Source organism: Canis lupus, chromosome 25 (assembly GCF_011100685.1).
Source record: "Canis lupus familiaris isolate Mischka breed German Shepherd chromosome 25, alternate assembly UU_Cfam_GSD_1.0, whole genome shotgun sequence".
Taxonomy (NCBI): Eukaryota; Metazoa; Chordata; class Mammalia; order Carnivora; family Canidae; genus Canis; species Canis lupus.
In genome coordinates, this window is record NC_049246.1 from 48,291,400 (window position 1) to 48,311,337 (window position 19,938).

The 19,938-nt window shown below is 46.5% G+C and overlaps 1 protein-coding gene across 1 annotated transcript in view; it reads right to left on the bottom strand.

Moving 5' to 3' along the window:
* Window positions 1-19,938, bottom strand: part of COL6A3 (collagen type VI alpha 3 chain) — an 80,160-nt gene that overhangs the window by 37,590 nt on the left and 22,632 nt on the right. Inside the window, 11 exon segments of the mRNA NM_001103215.1 lie at window positions 225-370; window positions 1,402-1,480; window positions 2,517-2,854; window positions 3,510-4,109; window positions 5,006-5,620; window positions 7,181-7,786; window positions 9,665-9,798; window positions 9,800-10,274; window positions 13,482-14,054; window positions 15,253-15,852; window positions 17,581-18,165. Coding sequence (NP_001096685.1) covers window positions 225-370; window positions 1,402-1,480; window positions 2,517-2,854; window positions 3,510-4,109; window positions 5,006-5,620; window positions 7,181-7,786; window positions 9,665-9,798; window positions 9,800-10,274; window positions 13,482-14,054; window positions 15,253-15,852; window positions 17,581-18,165 — 4,751 coding nt within the window.

Consider the following 19,938-nt stretch of genomic DNA (forward strand, 5'->3'; position numbering starts at 1 on the left):
CCCAGCTCTTGGGTAAGAGCTCCGGTCCGAGGGCTCACACACAGGATGGCAACAAGGAGGTCCCTCCCAGGTGAATTAAACAACTTGAATGATTGAGTGACCCACCCAAAGGGCCCCTCTGCCATTCATCTGGCAAAAAAATAAAATAAAGTGCCTTCGTTATCTTAAGGTGACAAAGAACTTGGTATCTAGACCAGTTTGTACGTAGAGACATAAAAACTCACGAGCTGCTCTGCTAGTTCATAATCGAGGTCCAGCAAGTTAAGCCTCAGGGGCCTGTTGTATAGGAAGCCTCGCCCGAACTCCAACTGCATCAGCTGCTCCAAGTTGGCTACACGTTCAAGGCCCACGAGGATAAGAGCCTGGACACCTGCGCGGAGAGGCACATTCAGTGCAGCTTGCCTGGCCCTCCACAGCCACCACCTCTTTGCCCTCCTGACTTTTTATTTTATTTTATTTTTTTTAAAGATTTATTTTTATTTATTTATTTATGATAGACATAGAGAGAGAGAGAGAGGCAGAGACACAGGCAGAGGGAGAAGCAGGCTCCATGCTGGGAGCCCGACGCAGGACTCGATAACAGGACCCCAGGATCGTGCCCTGGGCCAAAGGCAGGCACGAAACTGCTGAGCCACCCAGGGATCCCCCCTGATTTTTTATTTTAAAAGAAGACTTCAGTGTAAAATGTGGCCTTTACCTAAGACATATTGAATCAAACTAGTTAGCCACTCTGAAGGGTCAAGATCCTGGAAATTTTGACACCTCTGAGCAATTGCTCCAGCTACATAGCTAAACTCATCAGTAGAAATACAGGAAGTGACATCATGAAACACATTCATTCAGAAATTCTCAAACTCTGGCCTTGTGAAACATGGGGGTGCTGTGGGAAGAGCTGAGATGCACACCTCCCAAACCAGTTGAGTCACAGTCTCATCTTCTTCGCTCAGGAAAAGCCAGCTAAGTCATAGAACATTTTTATGATAAATTTTGCTTCTGTAAACCTCTGTGTTGGCATTCACTTTCTGCCAGTGCTATGAATTCCAAAGGAAACGAATATCCAGATATTATATCTGATAATAGGCATCCCTGTTTATCTAATTGCCCTAAATTTGGAAAATCTATGTTCATTATTTGGTGTGTAGTAGAGCATATTTTTGCTTAAAAGTATGGTATTTATGAGCTGTGATCAAAACTACATATTCTTTTGCAAAAGCATGCCTGTGTCAGGACTTGCTGATAAAGCCATCTGTGGTACGAGGGGAACCCCGATAGCACCAGGCAGGTGTCAGGAGGGCCAGGCTGCAGGGAGGATGCCCCAAGGATCCCCCAGAGGACTCTAGCTGGGTAGTGTCCCTGCCTCACCCAGGCCAACTTCTCACATTTAGAAAGCCCATGACCTACCTTCTTGTCGGAGTTCCTCAGATGCCTTTTGTAAATCAGCCAGATTTCCATCCACTCCATCCGTAAAATGAATGACCACCTGAAAAAAAAAAAAAAAAACAGATGTGTCAAACCCCAACCAAAATTAGAAACATCAGACTCCCAGCAGGGAGACCAGTCCGTTCAAATCCTCCATCTTAGAGTCGAGGACACCGGGGACCAACAATAAGAAACAGTCATCCTCAGTTTATAGCTCTTTGATACTGTGCAATAAGTGAGGGATAAAATAAAGGGGGATATTGTAGTGCTTGATTTACTTAAAAAAAACCTCAGAATAAGAATAAAAACAGTTTATCTCATTTTCCTATTTATGTGATGTAGTTTCTAGAAATTGTGTGAGTGTGTGTCTGTGGGTGTGTTATGGGCTGAAGTATGTCCCTCCAAATATCAGCTGTTGAAGCCTTCACCTTCAATACCTCAGAAGATAACTATATGTGGCGATAGGGCTTTTAAAGGGTCCTTAAATTCAGTGAGGTCATTGCGGTGGGCTCTAACCCAGTGTGACTGGTCTACGGAGAAGAGATTGGGACACAGACACACCCAGAGGGAAGATGGTACACAGACAGAAGGAGAAGGTGGCCGCCTGCAAGCCAAGGAGAGAGGCCTCTGAAGAAGCCAACCCAGCAGACACTCTGGTCTCAGACTTTCAGTGTCTCCAGAACTGTGACAATCAATTTCTGTTGTTTCTACTGTTTCAGCCACCCAGCCTATACACATGGAGAGAAAGAGAGGGAAACAGAAACCATGATGTACTTAAGGGGTTGGACTATAATTCAACATGAATTAATCATAACTTCAACTCAGTCAAGCTTACTTACTGATTTCCAGGATTTTTTTTTTAGAGCATTAGTAAAACTACTACAATGAGGAAGATAATTACCTTTCAGACTATTATGATCAGCTGACGGTAAGGCACTTTTTTATTTTTTGGGCACTGCCAACCCCATCAAACGGGAAGCGTGTTCATAGAAGAACACTTTGGGAAAAGGGGCTTCTGGACATAGAGGTGTGCCTCCTGACCACTAGAAGTCCAGAAACTGCATGGGAAGCTGAAAGAGGGAGGAGCCCATGCTCACCTTTACATTGTCTGCTGAAGACTGTCTGAACTTGTTCTGATAGACCTTCAGTGTGTCTGCAGTGAGGACATAGGGGTGCTGGTTGCGCATGTTCCGGAACTTCTCAAACAGTTCTGGCTGGTACTCGGCAAAGTCAAAGGCCTCCACGGGACCTGAGGGTGTGTTGGCCACCACCGACACCCGCACGGTGGGCATCTGGCTGCCGCTGCAGCTGATTCTTTGCATCTGGCTGATTCTATTCAAGATGGCATCCATCTTGGACTCAAGGCCCTTCTGGGTCACAAAGACATTCTGATCCCTTGATCCGTCAAACCCCAGAATCACATCCAGATTACAGACTGCAAAAGGGAAAGTAGGCAATGAGCTCTAGGTTGAGGTGGCTGAGATGAGTCCAATACACAGGCACAGCCCCCAGATGGGGACCAGGCATCGTGCTCAAGGGCAAAATGAGATCCTCTATGTATGGGCTTGGAGAAGCAATTTGGTCTGCCTCTCTCTCAAGGCACGCCAGAGCTGACTCTTAGGAACTGAGAGTGTAGACCATTTCAATGTGTTTGCTTTTCTGGGGTATTTGTCAGTTTTGGCCTGCAATACAGTTGGTGTGCACATGCACCCCAAGATTGTACTTGGAATTAAACGCGCTTGAGAACTCGACTACTCTTTTCTCAAATAGTTGATCTAATAAACCTATCAACAGAAACAGGGATCGATTACTCTGAATTATTTGGGAGATCCAAGAATAGAGGGAAAAAGTAAATCTTGTAAGAGCAAGAAAATACAGACTTCCACTCTTACCCCAAAATATAACATATCCTTATTGTTAACAGGGGCCAGGCGGTTGCCAGGACCCAACCCACGTGGATATAAGGAAAATGACTGAAGCAACCAAAGGCTCAAGGACCCCACGGGCCAGCACCAGGCACGTAAATAACCAAACAGGTCCTAAATGTTGGCACAACAGGATGAAAATGTACGTATAAGGGGATTGGTTACCTTTGGAAATATCGGTCACACCCGGACATAAGGTTTCATGCATTGCATCGTGCAGAGTTTCCAGAACTTGCTCACTCAATTCAGACAGCTCCTGGACGTTCCCCACTCGGAACGCTGTAGCACTGTTGGACGCTATTTTCCCAACCTCCTCTGAGTCGATGTTCTTCACACCCACGGCAAACACTTTGACACCCTTCTGGGTGAGTGCCAGGCTGGCCTCCTGGGCATCCTCCACCGACTTTCCACCCGTGATCACAAACGCTATCTGAGGGACCCTCTGATCCAGGCGGCTGCCCGCCTCCGGCACGAAGTGATTCAGCCTCAGGTGCTCGATGCCCACCTTGGTATTTGCGTGTCTCCCCCCTTTGTAGACAACTTTGTTGATGGCATCAATAATCTGCTGCTTGGTGGAAAAGTCCTTCAGGAAGAACTCGTCAGTGGGGTCAGAGTTGTACTGGACCAGCCCCACTTGGATGGAGTCACCCCCCTCATACAGCGTGTCCACAATTTCAGACACAAAACGGAGCACTTCCTGGAAACTGTCCCTCCTGAAATTGATGGAGCCATCCAATAGGAACACAACATCTGCTTTCTTTTTCTCTGAAAGTGATTGAAATGCAAATGAGGAGAAATTTGGTTTCCATATCCATAACAAATATACAAAGTGTAAAATAGCTGGAATGATGCTAAAAATGCTGTGACTTATTCACAGCAAATACCTTTGCTTTATTCCATGCCTCTATGGTTCCCAAATTCACAGCCACTATTTTGCTAAGAACAAGAAGATAAATGACAAACCATCTGAATGAAAAGATAAGAGACAGTAGGACTTGGGGAAACTGAGAATTCAGTCTGATTATCCCACACAAAATGGTATCATGCCACAGATTCAACGATCCAAAAACTCAGATGTTGTAGGAAATGCCACTAAGCACTTCCCTTCTGGTTAAAAATAAACAATGATGTCTGACAGGAGTTGAAGGAAATGTGCCAGAGGCAGATCAAAAAAGGGGTGGGGGAAACAGATTGGAAAATGGGAAGCAGACCCCGTACACCTTTGGAAGATCGCCTGCCATCAGGCTAAGAGCTTCGTGGAAGCCTGCCAAAAGTCAATCACATTTGGGGGTAATTTCCTAATTATAATCAATCCATCAAGACTGGAGTAAAAGAGGAGCATGGATTAGCCAGTCTCAGATTCTGTCCTTTTCTGAGAGCCAACGAATCTAGAGTTAACCCTCAATGCACCTTCATAGGAACTTTCAGTGAGGTTCTAACTAGTCTCAGAGAAGCCTCTGGAGGAATCAACGACCATGTTCTCTGGGATATGTTTCCTTCTACAGTTTCAACTGAATCATTTTTCCAGTATTTAGTTTCTAATATTATGTGCAGCAACAACCTTAACAGATGAAAATTATTAAGATAAATACTAACTATATTTTTTCAATGAAAGGATAATTGATGTCACGCTCTGTAGTTACAGGTCACGCAAGTCATACCTGGCCGTGAGGGAGAAGGTGTGTCCACTCCTGGAGGTGCAGGCGTGACCCCAGAGGGCCCAAAGGCGTGCATGACCCTGTCTTCTATGTTGGGGAGCTCTCTGAACTCTCGCACCGTGAAGACCAGTCTGGGGTTGTTGGTGATGGTCTGCAGCTCTGCTCTGTCGATATTTCGGTTTCCTACTCCTAAACTCACAATCCCTGAGGAGCTGATCACCTGCGAAAATCTGGAAGTATCATCCTGGGATTTTCCACCCAGAAACAGAACCAGGTGTTGGGGCACCCCGTCTTCTATCCGGCTCCCAGCAGACTTGACAAAGAGATTTCTTGCCACAAATTCCAGAGCTTTGCCAGTGTTCAGTGGGGACCCCCCTCTGTGCCTCAGCTGACGCAAAGCATTGATCACGGAAGCCTGAGATTTATGGGTCTTCAGGTAAAATACTGGGAAGACCTCATTGCTGAACTGTACAGCCCCAATCCTCACTTTATTGGGGCCAATGTTGAGTCTGCGAACAATCTTGATAACAAAGTCCCGAATATATGCAATGTCATCAGGCTTGACGCTGTCAGAGCTATCGATTAGGAAGATAATGTCTGCTGCATCACTCTCAATACCTGTGGATAGAAAGAAAAGAAGAGGAAAACTTGGGACACAAATGGAGTCATTACTTGGTTTTATTTCTGCTTTCATTTCTGAACTTTGCCTTATACGGCACCACAATATCAATTAACATTAAAATTATAAGCTGATGTGTCTGTGTTTATCTCTTGAGCTTTTTAAATATAATCACTAAAAGTTGAGCCTTTTCTCACCAAAATCATTTCTGCTTTTTGAACTATTCGAAGTTGTCCAAAACTTTCTCTTTCTAAGTTTACTCTAGTTTCATTTTGGCTTTGCGGTCTGGGTTACAACTAGTTTTTAAAAAATGTAAACAGCATTTAGAAACTGGATTATCAGAATCTACAGAATCATGAGCTGTTACTACCAAAAGGGATCAAGATCACCCAGAATAACATCTTTGGTATACAAAAAGAGAGAGACAACTGACGTCAGAGGTCCTCTGTCTGAGGCCGCCACGTAGGTAGTGACACCTAGAGAATGCCAACTCTCTCCTAGTGCACCTCGACAGCTGCCCAGGTGTTTGACTCATGGAATTTCCTCCTGCCCACATATCCCTAGCATTTATACAATTTGTTTTATTTTCACTGTTATTTCCCCTGTTTTCTTTATATGAGTCCACTTTTAACTACAAAATTAATCAAAAAGTCTTGAGAAAGATGAACCATGTTTTCCTTTTAGTTAGGATTCTAGGTACTTCTTGGATACCATTTTTGGGTTTTTTTGTTTGTTTTTTTTTAAAGATTCATTTATTTATTTATGATAGACAGAGAGAGAGAGGCAGAGGCACAGGAGGAGGGAGAAGCAGGCTCCATGCTGGGAGCCCGATGTGGGACTCGATCCCGGGACTCCAGGATCGCGCCCTGGGCCAAAGGCAGGCGCTAAACCACTGAGCCACCCAGGGATCCCCCCAGATACCATTTTGTTGAGCTACTCATATGTTGCCACTCAACAAATTCAGCCTCTTTTGCCTCATCAATCACCAGGCTACTTATAATGGAAACACAGCACAGCAAAAGCTGAGCAAGTCATGGAACTGAGCCATTAATACTGAGAAAGACAAGAAACTGGCCCATCACACACAGCCAGGCCTTGGGTTCTCTTGTAGAACACAAAAGATTTCACACAACATCAGCATCAGAATCATACACATACAGACAAAAACGAAGACAAAAATAACTAAACACCTGCCACCCTAGCTAATACGAATGACTTCTGCTTCTTTACCAGTTACAGTGTTAGCCGTAAGATGTAGAAAGATAACTAATCAGAATTATTTTCAGGCCAAATTGCCATTTCCTTAAGCCTTCCACAAAATTGTCCACCACAAGCTCAAATCCTATCCTTTCTAACACCCTCTCCCTAAGATGCTCTATGGTTCACCATCGGGTACATCCACCCTTCTTGCAACAAGCAATAGACACAAATGGTTCAATAGCAGTGTCCCTTTATTTTAATTTAACTTATCATGAGTACCATGGATCTCTGAACCTGTTATGTTTTTATATATATTTTTAAAAATGCCTCAGAGAACAACAAAAAATACCCCATCTTACCTGGAGAAGGATAGCGAGTGCTGGCCAGGATCTGCTGTATCTGCTCTGAAGTTAGGGTTGTGATGGGGGTCAGCAGTTTCTGCTCCAGGCTGGGCAGCTCCCGGAATGTGTTCACTGAGAACACATATTCAGGGCTCAGGGAGATCTTAACCAACTGTTCCTGGTCTGCGTCCCTTGCGATGGTAAATGGTGCAACACCAAACTGCTTGAGTTCTGCTGCAGAATCATCTACTTCATCGTCAGACTTTCCAGATGAGATGAGGACCAGGAACTGAGGGACGCCCTCCTCAATCCTGCTTCCCAGGGGCCTCTTGAAGATATTCCTTGACACGTACTCCAGGGCACTCCCAATGTTGATCTGCCTCCCACCTTTGGGCCTCAGCCGCCTCACCGCATTCTGCACTTCATCCTTACTGGAATGGGCATTCAGCAGGAATTCCACCCTGGGGTCCTCGCTGAACTGGATGACTGCCACCCGAGTCGTGTCAAAGCCCACGTCCAGGTAGTCAACCAGTCTCTCAATGAGGGTGCGGATGTACTGAAATTCAGGGCTAGCATTTTGGGACCCATCGATGAGGAAGACCACATCCTTCTTGCTTCCAACACCTGAAAATCACATGTAATCATGGGCTTCACCTTTGCCGGCACCAAATCCTTAGTGTTAATGAACCACCTGGTTCATGGTTTGTCATGGAATCATCACCTGACGGGCGACATAACCTCATTCTGACTATTACAGATAAAATACCAGTCCCAGGAGTGGGTTCTGGCTTTGCAGTGATTATAAGTCAGGGAGAAGAAACCAGCAAAGGACAAAGAGTAACCCTGAGGGAGGTGGAAAGTAGACACATAAGAGCCATGTCTAGACCAAGTAGGGGTGGTGTTTCAGGAAGGAGATGATCTCAACTGGGACATGCATCAGCTCCTCATAGATCAAGCAAGATGGCATCTGGGAACTGATCATGGGGGAACCTTGTCAAGAGCGCTTTCTGTGGAATGGTGAAAGTGAATGACAGATAGGGGTGGGTTCAGAGAGGAATTGCAAAGGTTTCAATAACTCTTTTAAAAGAGGACTGAGGTATTCCCGGAGGGGAAGCAGGCATCAAGAGGGTTTCTCAGAAAGAAGAAAAAGTGATGTGTCTGTATCGTAAAGGGAATCATCCTTCCCATCCTTGGTGGAGAATCAATGAATCAGGAGAAAGAATGATGGATGGCGTCCTTGAATAGGTGAGAGTGGGCAGGTGTCTAGGAGGCAGAGACGGCTCACCTGGGCTGAGCTATGGACAGCAGTGCTGGGAAGAAGGAAAGCATAGAAGAAGCAGGCTAGGAGGTAGACAAAGGTAGAAAATAGTTATTTTGAAAAGTGGGGGAGCAAATATGTTGCAGAAATATGTGCTTGTATTTAAAGTCAGGAACTCACATGTGCACTATGACAAGACTTCCAGAGTGCATTCTTGAGAACCCTGCACCATATAGAAGGACCCTGGAGTCAAATAGATTTTGGAACTGTGGCATTCCCTTATTGCAATACACATCAATTGTGGGAGGACCTCTTTGGCTTTATCCCACTGTTCCCCAGATTTATTTGATCACAAACCCTTTATAACATTCCACAGAAGCCTGCAGGACACGGTGTACTCTAGCAAGGAAAAGCCAGCCTTGCTTCTACTCTTCCCTTCCTTTTGTTCCCCTCTGCCTTTCTTTTTCCCCCCTCCACACCATGAGACTTCGGATGGTACTCTGTAAAATGTAAGCCAAGGGAGCAAGGACGGGGCCGCCTCCTCAACTACTGCAACCCTCTCCACCTGAGTGCCCAGGGTGGGTGAGCCCTCGTGGGTATTGTGCAGGGCACGGATAGATCTCAGCCCCCTTCATCCCCAGCAGCCAGGATCCCACTGTTTTCTAGCTTATTGTAACCAGGTCTACAAAAGGGGAACAGGAAAGACGAAATAGAATGAACTACAGTTATAAGAGCAAGGTTGGCTCCTGCCGGTTAAGACATTTACTTCTCAGCACCAGCCACATTCAAAGGCAGTCATCATGCTTTGGCTCTAGAAATACCAATATTTCAGAGACTGAGCCCCAGCATAGGGGACCCTGTTGTCAAGTTCCCTCCCTCATCACAGCAGGCTGCCAGCTGAACCCCCCAGTGGAACCTTAGAACTGATATCAAGCCGGTGCCACCAGTGAGGTGGCCCCATCCTTTTCAACCAACATTATACAGAAGCCTCTACATGGACTTAGGGGTCTACATTAAAGCCAAGCATATGCACATCTTTGAAACTTTTATAATTTGGCCCAAAACATGAATCATAGTATGTCCCCAGGCCTCTGTCACTCCTGATCACTGAGACCAAAGGCACATAGTTCCTAATTCTTCATGAAAGGCCAGTTTTCACCACATATGGTAGAGAAAACCAACAGAGAATACTTTGGAGCCCACAGTCCAAACAAGTAGCCCCATCCAAGGAATCTCCTCCTTACCTGGACTCGTTGGGGGAAGCAAAACTGGCTGCAACCGGCTCAGTTCTTCCCGGCTGAGCTGGATCACTCTGTCGGAGACCACCTGCTGGATGGTTCCCAGCTGCCGGAAGGTAGGAATGGCCACGGCAAAGTCAGGGGATGAAGGAGATGGTCTGCATCTCTGTGATGTCAGCATTCCCGATGCCGATGCCGATGGGCACTGCCCCTCCCCTCTTCAGGACCACTGAGGGGCCCCTCACATCATCCCCTGACCTGTCAGCCGTGAGGACAATCAAGAGCTGGGGGACACCTTCCGCTATCCTGCTTCCAGCTGAGCTGATCAGGATATTCCTCAGGACAAAGTCCAGGGCAGCCCCAGTGTTGGGGGTTGGCCCTCCCAGGATGGTCAGCCTGCGGATGGCGCTGACCACACTCTGCTGGTCCATGTATGAATTCAGGTAGAACTCAGGTCTGGTCCGGTCGCTGTACTGCACCACGGCCACACGAACCCGATCTGGGCCCACATCCAGGCTCTCCACTACTCTCTGGACAAATTCCTTCAGCAGAGGGAAGCCACTTCTGACACCTTCAGAGCCGTCAATCAGAAACACCACATCCTTCTCACCTGAAACTGGGAGGGAGACACCCTCAGTGACACACAGGACCAAAGGACTGTCTGCCTTGGATCAAAGTGGGCAGCATAATGGCCCCACACAGGTATCCAGTTAGGAATCCCTAGAAATTGTGGAGGAGACTCTGCAGGGATGATTACATTACATGTTTCAGGGATGAGGAAACTGTCCTAGGTTATCCAGGTAGATCCAGGATAATCAACCATGTGTCCTTCTAAGAGGGAGACAAGACAATGGAAGTTCAAGGGAGAGCTCTAAGAGAGGAATCAGAGGCCAGAAAGAAGATGATCTGCTGCTGCTTTGCAGATACAGGAGGGGCTTCAGGCCAAGGACTATGGTCCACATGAGGCAAGGGAGTGTGTGACCCATGAGGACCTCCAAAAGGAATGCAATGTGGTTGACACCTTGCTTTTAACCCAGCGAAACTGGTTTTGGATTGCTGACCTCTAAAACCAGAAGACAATGAATCCATTTTGTTTTAAGTCACTAAATTTATGGTAATTTGTTACAGCAGGAATCAAAAATGAATATAGCAAGATAGATACATGATTGATAGATGGATAGATGATGGATAGGTAGATGATAGATAGATAGATAGATAGATAGATAGATAGATAGATAGACCCTTTATTTTAGGATTTCTCAATGCTTGAGCAGTATGGTCAACTTTCAAAGGTGTACTCAGGAAACAGTGTTTGCTGAGGGAGAGATGAGACAGCATAACCTGCATAACCATCAGCACGTTACTGAGATGGGAGGGTTTGAGATTTGCCGTATGTCACAGCGAATCAACAGGGAAAAATGGAGACCAGATGTTGGGGTTACAATCCAAAACCAACAGTGTATGGCCCAAGAGTCAATGTAGAAGTTCTAAACCCTCGGTTTTTAATCAAAAGGGCTGTATTTGAAACTAATTGCTCTTTTCTTGCTGCATTCTTATCGACAAGTGTAAAGTGGTTAAACACAAAGTCTTGGTAAAATGGATCAGCACTTGGAGATTCCAGTGAAGTGCTTATGGTGAGAATTCACCCACCTCTTGTCACACTTTATATTCTCTATGAATGAATTGTGGATGAATTAGAGCATAGGGAGACCCACTTAAAGTAAGACATTAGGGGACCATGAAGTTGAAGAACTTTTTAGCTATAATGTACCCCTGGTATGTGGCTTTTATTAAACATCTAGTAAAAAATAGTGTTTTCAAAAAGATTTTTAACTACTGATGTGTCTAAATCTTTATAATCTTAATTATGAAATATATATCCAATTATGAAATATTCTAATGTTACCCTGATTCTCCTGTTTTGCCTTGAGAGCAGTTAGACAATTAAAGTGATGGAAAAATATTCCATGCTCATGGATTGGAAGAATTAATATTGTGAAAATGTCAATGCCACCCAGGGCAATTAATACATTTAATGTAATCCCTATCAAAATATCATGGACTTTCTTCAGAGAGTTGGAACAAATAATCTTAAGATTTGTGTGGAATCAGAAAAGACCCCAAATAGGTGGAGTAATATTGAAAAAGAAAACCATATCTGGGGGCAAAACAATACCAGATTTCAAGTTGTACTACAAAGCTGTGGTCATCAAGACAGTGCGGTACTGGCACAAAAACAGACACATAGATCAATGGAACAGAATAGAGAACCCAGAAATGGGCCCTCAACTCTATGGTCAAGTAATGTTTGACAAAGCAGGAAAGACTATCCACTGGAAAAAGGACTGTCTCTTCAATAAATGGTGCTGGGAAAATTGGACATCCACATGCAGAAGAATGAAACTAGACCACTCTCTTGCACCATACACAAAGATAAACTCAAAATGGATGAAAGATCTAAATGTGAGACAAGATTCCATCAAAATCCTAGAGGAGAACACAGGCAACACCCTTTTTGAACTTGGTCACAGCAACTTCTTGCAAGATGCATCTCTGAAGGCAAGGGAAACAGAAGCAAAAATGGACTATTGGGACTTCATCAAGATAAAAAGCTTCTACACAGCAAAGGATACAGTCAACAAAACTAAAAGACACCCTACAGAATGGGAGAAGATATTTGCAAATGATGTATCAGATCAAGGGCTAGTTTCCAAGATCTATAAAGAACTTATTAAACTCAACAGCCAAGAAACAAACAATCCAATCATGAAATGTGCAGGAGACATGAACAGAAATCTCACAGAAGAAGAGACATGGCCAAGAAGCACATGAGAAGATGCTCCGCATCACTGGCCATCAGGGAAATACAAATCAAAACCACAATGAGATCCCACCTCACACCAGTGAGAATGGGGAAAATTAACAAGACAGGAACCAACAGATGTTGGAGAGGATGTGGAGAAAGGGGAACCCTCTTGCACTGTTGGTGGGAATGTGAACTGGTGCAGCCACTCTGGAAAACTGTGTGGAGGTTCCTCAAGGAGTTAAAAATAGAGCTACCCTAAGATCTAGCAATTGCACTGCTGGGGATTTACCCCAAAGATACAGAAATGCCAAAATACACCTGCACCCCGATGTTTCTAGCAGCAATGTCCACAATAGCCAAACTGTGGAAGGAGCCTCGGTGTCCATCGACAGATGAATGTATACACAAGCTGCGGTCTATGTATACAATGGAATATTCCTCAGCCATTAGAAACGACAAATACCCACCATTTGCTTCAGTATGGATGGAACTGGAGGGTATGATGCTGAGTGAAGTAAGTCAATCGGAGAAGGACAAACATTATATGGTCTCATTCATTTGGGGAATATAAAAAATAGTGAAAGGGAATAAAGGGGAAAGGAGAGAAAATGAGTGGGAATTATCAGAGAGGGAGACACAGAACGTGAGAAACTCCTAACTTGGAAACGAACAAGAGGTAGTGGAAGGGTAGGTGGGTTGGGGGATGGGATGACTGGGTGACAGCACTGAGAGGGCACTTGACAGGATAAACACTGGGTGTTATGATATATGTTGGCAAATTGAACTCCAATAAAAAAAAATAAACAAAAATGATTAATAAGGAAGAAAGAAAGAAAGAAAGAAAGAAAAGAAAAGAAAAGAAAAGAAAAGAAAAGAAAAGAAAAGAAAAGAAAAGAAAAAAGAAAAGAAAAGAAAAGAAAGAAAAGAAAAGAAAGAAAAGAAAGAGCCAGCAGCCTACCGCATACCCACGCATTGCAGAACTGGGCCGCGGAAGCAACCAGAATTTCTATGCCATACCTGGTGCCGGTGCCCCATTTTGCACTGATTTTAAGAGATTGACGATCTGTGGTTGAAGGTCTCCAATCTTGGGAAGTGACTCGGCGGCCAGGATAAAGACAGGCGACGGCACCATGAGCTCCAGCTCAGTAGGATCTGCGTTCTTGGCCTGCAAGATGAAAGTCACCACCCCGCTCTGTTTCAGGTTGAGGGCAGGTGTGTCCAAACGATCTGAGGACCTTCCTGCCACCAGCAGGACCAGGAACTGAAGCACTCCATCTTCGATCCGGCTTCCAGCGGACTTGACAAAGATGTATCTCCGTGCGTAGTCCAGCGCGTAGCCCAGATTGAGGGTTTTGCCAGTCTTGATCTTCATTCTCTTCACAAGATTCAGGATTTCGGGCTTATTCTGGTGCTCATCGAAGCGAGACTCCACCCTGACATCATCGCTGTACTGAGCCACTGCAACCCGGGTCCCCTCTGGTTTCACATCCAGCTCATCGATAACCTTGTAGAGAAAGTCGCGGACCGCAGGGAACTGGCCCACGAGATTGGCTGAGCCGTCAAAGAGGAATAGAATGTCTCGCTTGCTCTCTACAACAAAAGTAGGTTGGGACACAGTGAGGGACGAGAACCTTCCAGGCACCAGTGTGACTTCAGCCCAGCACCACTAGCATTTGGTAATGGGGAGTCACACAATTATTTTTGATGATCACTGTACCAGCAAGGAAGGAGAAAACCCACTGTCAAAACCTGAAGCACCAGCCATCAGTAAAATGCTCCATTTCACAGCAGTGTCCTCTTGGCAAAGAACCGGATGGGTCTACCCAAACTAGTGTCATGCTTCTTCAACAAAGCAAGACAGTGTAAGCTCCAGAGTGCCCTGTTCTTGGGTCAGGAGGTCGTCACTCTAGGAGAACAGTGTTTTCCAATCATTGTAAATTAAACCACTTAAAATGTGGCCCAAATTATCCTTTTGCTTCAAAATTGACCAGTCCTTTGCAACAAAGGCTGACATGGGTTAACCATCCAAGGATAACTGAGTTGACACCTATCTGCTCTAAGTGGATCGTCTTTTCATTAACTTTGAGGTTATGGACTAGGACCCCAAAGAATACCCACCATTGCTCTGTGGTACAGTCCCAATCCTCTGTACTTAGTCCACAGAAAACAGGGATGACAGCCCAGAGGGGGCTACCACATGTACCGTGAACATTTTCAGTTCAAACAGGATTAGGATGCAGTTGTCTCCCCCTTGCTACCCATCTGGGTGATGTCAGCAAGTGGTAGAGCCAACGTGTCCTCATCTCACCACTGTACTGATTTGCAGTGACAACAACAGTCCAGACTTCCTTTGGAAATCATTTTATCGTCACATAAAGATGCAGCCCTTGTGGGGTTTATTAAAAATACTAATTTCTACCTTCTGCAGATTTTGAACATTAAAAAAATCATCTTTAGATGACCTCAGTGGATTATCCCATATGAAAGGGAGGCCGTCCCTCTCACTCTCACTGCCGTCTGGATCTAAGCTCCAGAAACCGTCACAGGAGGCAGGTTGAGATGGGAGGAACAGAAGCTGGAGTTTCTAGACTTTCTTTCACAAATGAACCCCCTTGAGAGAGAATCAAAACTTGCTGGTACCGTGTCTCAAGCCCCCATCCAAAACATTTCCACCGCAGAAGGCCAGTCTCCTTTCTACAGTTCAGCACGCTCCTAGGTTCAGACTGGGCCACCTGCCCCCGGGGGACGTGCTGGGGGAAGGGAGCCCCGCGCAGGTGGGGAGCTTTACCTGGCTGGGCGAGTGGGACCTCCTCCACGCCTCCACTAACATAAGTGGTTAGGGGCTGAATCAGCTGCTGAGGCAAAGCTGGCAGGGAGCTGAAATCATCCATGAGATACACCAGGCTCGGGTTAAAAGCAATCTGCTCAAGCTCTGCCCTATTCGCCTGGTTAGCCCCCACGCAGAAGGTGAGGACGCCCGCGCGCGCTAGGGCATTGGCAGCTGGCAGATAGGCGTCCTCAGACCGCCCGGCTGTGAGCAGGAGCAAGAGCTGCGGCACGTGTTCGCGGATCCTGCTGCCGCCAGCTTCGGTGAAGTGGTTGGCATGGACATAGCTCAGGGCCGAGCCAGTGTTCAGGCCTGACCCCCCCTTGAGCTGCAGCTGCCTCAGATGAGCAAGCAAATCTGACTTTGTCTGGTATGTGTTTAGGGAGAACTCTGTTACTGGAGTGTCACTAAATTGCACTAAACCGACACGAATGTTGTCGCTTCCAACATCAAGGTTGTTAACTACGTTCATTACAAAGTCCCGCACATAAGGGAAATTGGCCTTTCCAACGTTGAACGATCCATCCAAAAGAAAGATGATATCCCTTCTGTTTGCGTGAACTGCAGTGGAGCACAGAAAACAAAGTGAGACATACACAACCGCGAGGGCCACATCATGCGTGCCCGCACCTCGGGCACGCATGCCAACATTGAGAACACACAGACGGTCACAGTGAGGCAAAGCATGTCGGTCTCGTAAAATATGGCAGCAGGCTGCATATTTTCCTCTAGTGGCGGCTGGTGCTTGTGAGGCATATTGGTAGCCAAGTTGACGAAACCAAGTTGGCTTGTGGAGAGATACAGTGCCAAGGTTAGAATATTTGCAACCAACAAAAATGACCGGAATCCTGGAGGTGGAACATTCCTTCCCTGGAAGTGCGTTCATTCCCTGCGAGGGAAGCCACCAGGGCACTGCGGCTTACCGCCTCACTCATGTTTATGACCGCGGTCGCGGCCAGGTTCACACGGGTGAGACAGGGTCCCCCGGGGCTTCACCCCTACACATCTGCAGAGAGACGTCCACTGACAGAAGTGTTAGCCCAAGTTCACCTGATAATAGAAGTTCCTCAAGGCTAGAAAAAAAATGAATAAAATGGCTCTATTCTCATCCTGAAGTATTCCCAGGACCACCCCTTTGTCACTCTCTATTGATACTCTTCTCTTGGGAGCCACAGCATCGCCTGGCAGTAATCCAGCGGGGTGCCCGTGGGAATGCCTCCAGAGTGAGATAATAGGAGCATGGAAACGGGTGAAAATGCAAAAGGATTGTTGACCATGCTTGACTGAAGACAGGCACGTGAAGATTCAAAAGTATAATTTTCAAATTAGAGAATTTGTAGCAGCACATATAGTACTACATGCCTTTCCAAAAAAAAAAAAAAATTACCTTCCATCTTTTCCCTGGTTATCTCACTCAACTTTTGGCCTAACAACTAATTCTACCCTATGTCCTATTAAATGGCTTTGGCTAGGAGAGTGTGGACTGGAAGTCTGAAGGAAGTAGGAGAGAGGGAGGCTTTCAGAAGAGCAGAGAGCCTCGGGAGAAAGCATGCAGCATGCAACATGGGTCATGCATCCAACAGTCTTCCAGGGGGTGAGGCCGTGAGGTGGAAAAGCTCATTTCCGTGATATTCATCTTCATTAAGGACGGCGCATGGTACTCATCCAGCTCAACAGAATTTGAAAATAACTTTTCACTGATCATCACATCAAAGGAAAGATTTTAGAAACCACTTGGGTCTTTATCTCCATGCCCATTCGGGGACTGAAGGGAAACCCCTTAGAGAGAGGAGAGAAGGCCAATAACATTCTGCGCTGGTCAGGGCTGGGCCACTGTCGGCTCAGGAGGGCAAGAGCCGGGCCAGATGTTGCTGGTGGCAGAAGCAGGCTGGACGGGAGTCACCAGTAGGGACAGAACCCTGGGATCTGACAAGAGGTAACAACTACCAAGTGACTCCCTAGGCTAGGCCAGAAGCTGTAAGGACAGGTGACCCCTGGCCCTATAGTCTCTGTCATAGGATTCTGTTTGATGACATGTGAAGTCATGCAATTCTCATCCTATGACACTGGCAGACATACCATTGTATCATATGGCATTGGGGTCACACAATCTCCAACTCAGGGTAAAAGGAAGCCTGAAGTAAATCTCATTTGTGGCTCTTGTTTCCATCATTTAACACCTATCTCTCAGCTGAGCACAAATCAGACTTGGTTTTGTTCTGTTTTGCTTTTCTCAAAGGCTCTGCCTGCAGACCACCCTGCCGTGCTCTGACTTCCTCCCCATCATACCTTCAGAGGTTCCGGAGAGGGTCCTGAGAGGCGCCAGCAAGCCGGGCAGCAGGCCCTGCAAAGGGGCGGCTCGGAACTCGGTGGGGATGAACACCAGGGAGGAATCAAATGCAATCTCTTCCAGCTCAGCCTGGTCGGCCGCCTTGCTCCCAACGGCAAAGGACATGATGCTGTTTCTCTTCAGCTCCTGGGCGGGCTGGCTGATTTCATCTAGGGACTTACCGCCTGTAATCAGCACCAGAAGCTTAGGGACCCCCTCGGCGGCCCGGTAGCCAGCCGAACTAGTGAACAGGTTGTCCCGAGCAAAGTCCAGAGCGGAGCCCGTGTACAGGACCGAGCCTTCCATGGGTTTCATTCTCCGCACGGCGGCAATGACTTCCCTTTTATTGGGGTAGCTATTGAAATAAAACTCGGGCCTCACAGTGTCTGCATACTGAGCCACTGCCACTTGGATTAGATCCTGTCCGATCTCCAGCCTCTGGATGACTTTGGCAATGAAGTCGCGGATTGCATTGAAGTTGGCCAGTCCCAGTGCGGATGAGCCATCCACCAGGAAAACTATGTCTCTCTTGTTGACTTCAATGACTGTAGGTAGCAACATCATAAGGTGAGTAGAATGGCCTTACCTATCGCGTCCAACTAAGACCCTCTATACAACCAACTCCACTCCAAGGGCATTCCCGTTTGCTCGGGCCAGCGTGAAGTCAGTGGGACCCCCCTGAAGAATCTGTCGTAACACACACATTAGTGCCAGCTGCATTCTCCCTGTATGTGGTGGCAGGATGGGCTCCTGACCCTCCCACCCCCACCCACTCTTAGTCCATTTCACAAAATAGTTGCAAGAAAACAAATTGAGTTTTAGTAACCGCCTGTTTAGCGCATTATCAGTAAAAAAAAAGAAAAAGAAAAAGAAAAAAAAAAGTCAGGAAGCTCTTTTCTGCCAAAAGTCTATAGGTTAGATTTGAAAGTCAGAATGAAGCCATAGCAGCTTAAATAATTAAAGGAGGCATCAGTGTCTACTCAGAGGGCCCTTCATTTCACAACTGTGACGTCATGAACATATCCTGCCAAGCTGATGGCACAAACATCCCCATTCCCTCCCGTTCTACTCTTCAAGCCTGGGTTTTTCAGGCGAAGAAAAGAGAAACAATTACTTGACATCATAAAACTTACACAAAGGAAACTGATGTCAAACCCAGCAAGTGACATTGAAGTATTTCCATTCAAGAGACCTGTGTTGGGGAGGTGCTAGGACTGTGATAAACCACAAAGCAAAAGCACCTGAGCAAGGTCACTGCCTCATGCCTGTGAGCTTGTGTCCACCTGCCATGTGAGCAGGTGGCCTGAGCCATGACCACCAGGAACTGGGTCAGACACGACACCCCATCTAAACACCTGCCAGGGCTTTTAGGACTTATAAGAACATCAGTGGTTAAAGCTGAGGCAGGAATGCTTGTCATCTATTAAATAATTATCTGGACGTGAGCAGGCCTCTACCGCTCCACACCGTCAGGTGGATTATGTGTCTTGACGTTTGACTATCTTATTACTCATCCAAATTGTCCTCTTTTAAGAGAAAACATGTAGATGCGCACAGACACAAAGCACCCGGGGACAGGCATGCAGGGACATTGCTCTGGCATCAGTTTGTGGTGTGGGAACGATGAGTTCCAAGTCCTACTCTCCATAGAGATGTGCAGATGTGTGGAATTCTCACTACATGCGTGTGCAAAAGACACTGCGTGTGACCCAGGCCTGCCTTCTCCTCCCCTCCACATGTACATAGAAGACATACATACGTACAGACAGCTAACCACACGTGTACGTTTAATGCACACACAGATAGTGAGCCTGCCCGGATGCACGCACTCACACACTCCCCTCCTCCATATTGATGTACAAGTAGTTCTGACCTGAAAAGCAGAGATTCCTGCATTGTGCGTGTGTGTCTGTGTGTGTGCGTGTGGGTAACATACATGGTGGATGAGCAGAAAGACAGGTGAACTGTCATCCTCGATCACCGGGCTGACTCCCTCAGCAGGTTGACGGGCAGCCTCTTGTCCCCCTTCAGTGCGTGACATCCTCCTTCCTATCATGTGATGCCAACCCAGATGGAGCTGTCTTTTGCTGGGCCTGGGTTCAAAATACCCTGGTTGGGAGGTGAACCTAAGGTCCTGCTGATCTGAGGGCTTTTGCTCTCGCCTCCGGAGGTAGCCGCCACCAGCACACCCTGAGGACATCACATTCTCCCAGACCTCACAAGCCCGGGACCGGGGTGGCTGCCCTTGCTCTGCCGTGCTGCTGTTTGCAAATGTCCAGACCCCTCCTGTCACTTCTTCCCAGGGCTGTCTCCTCACC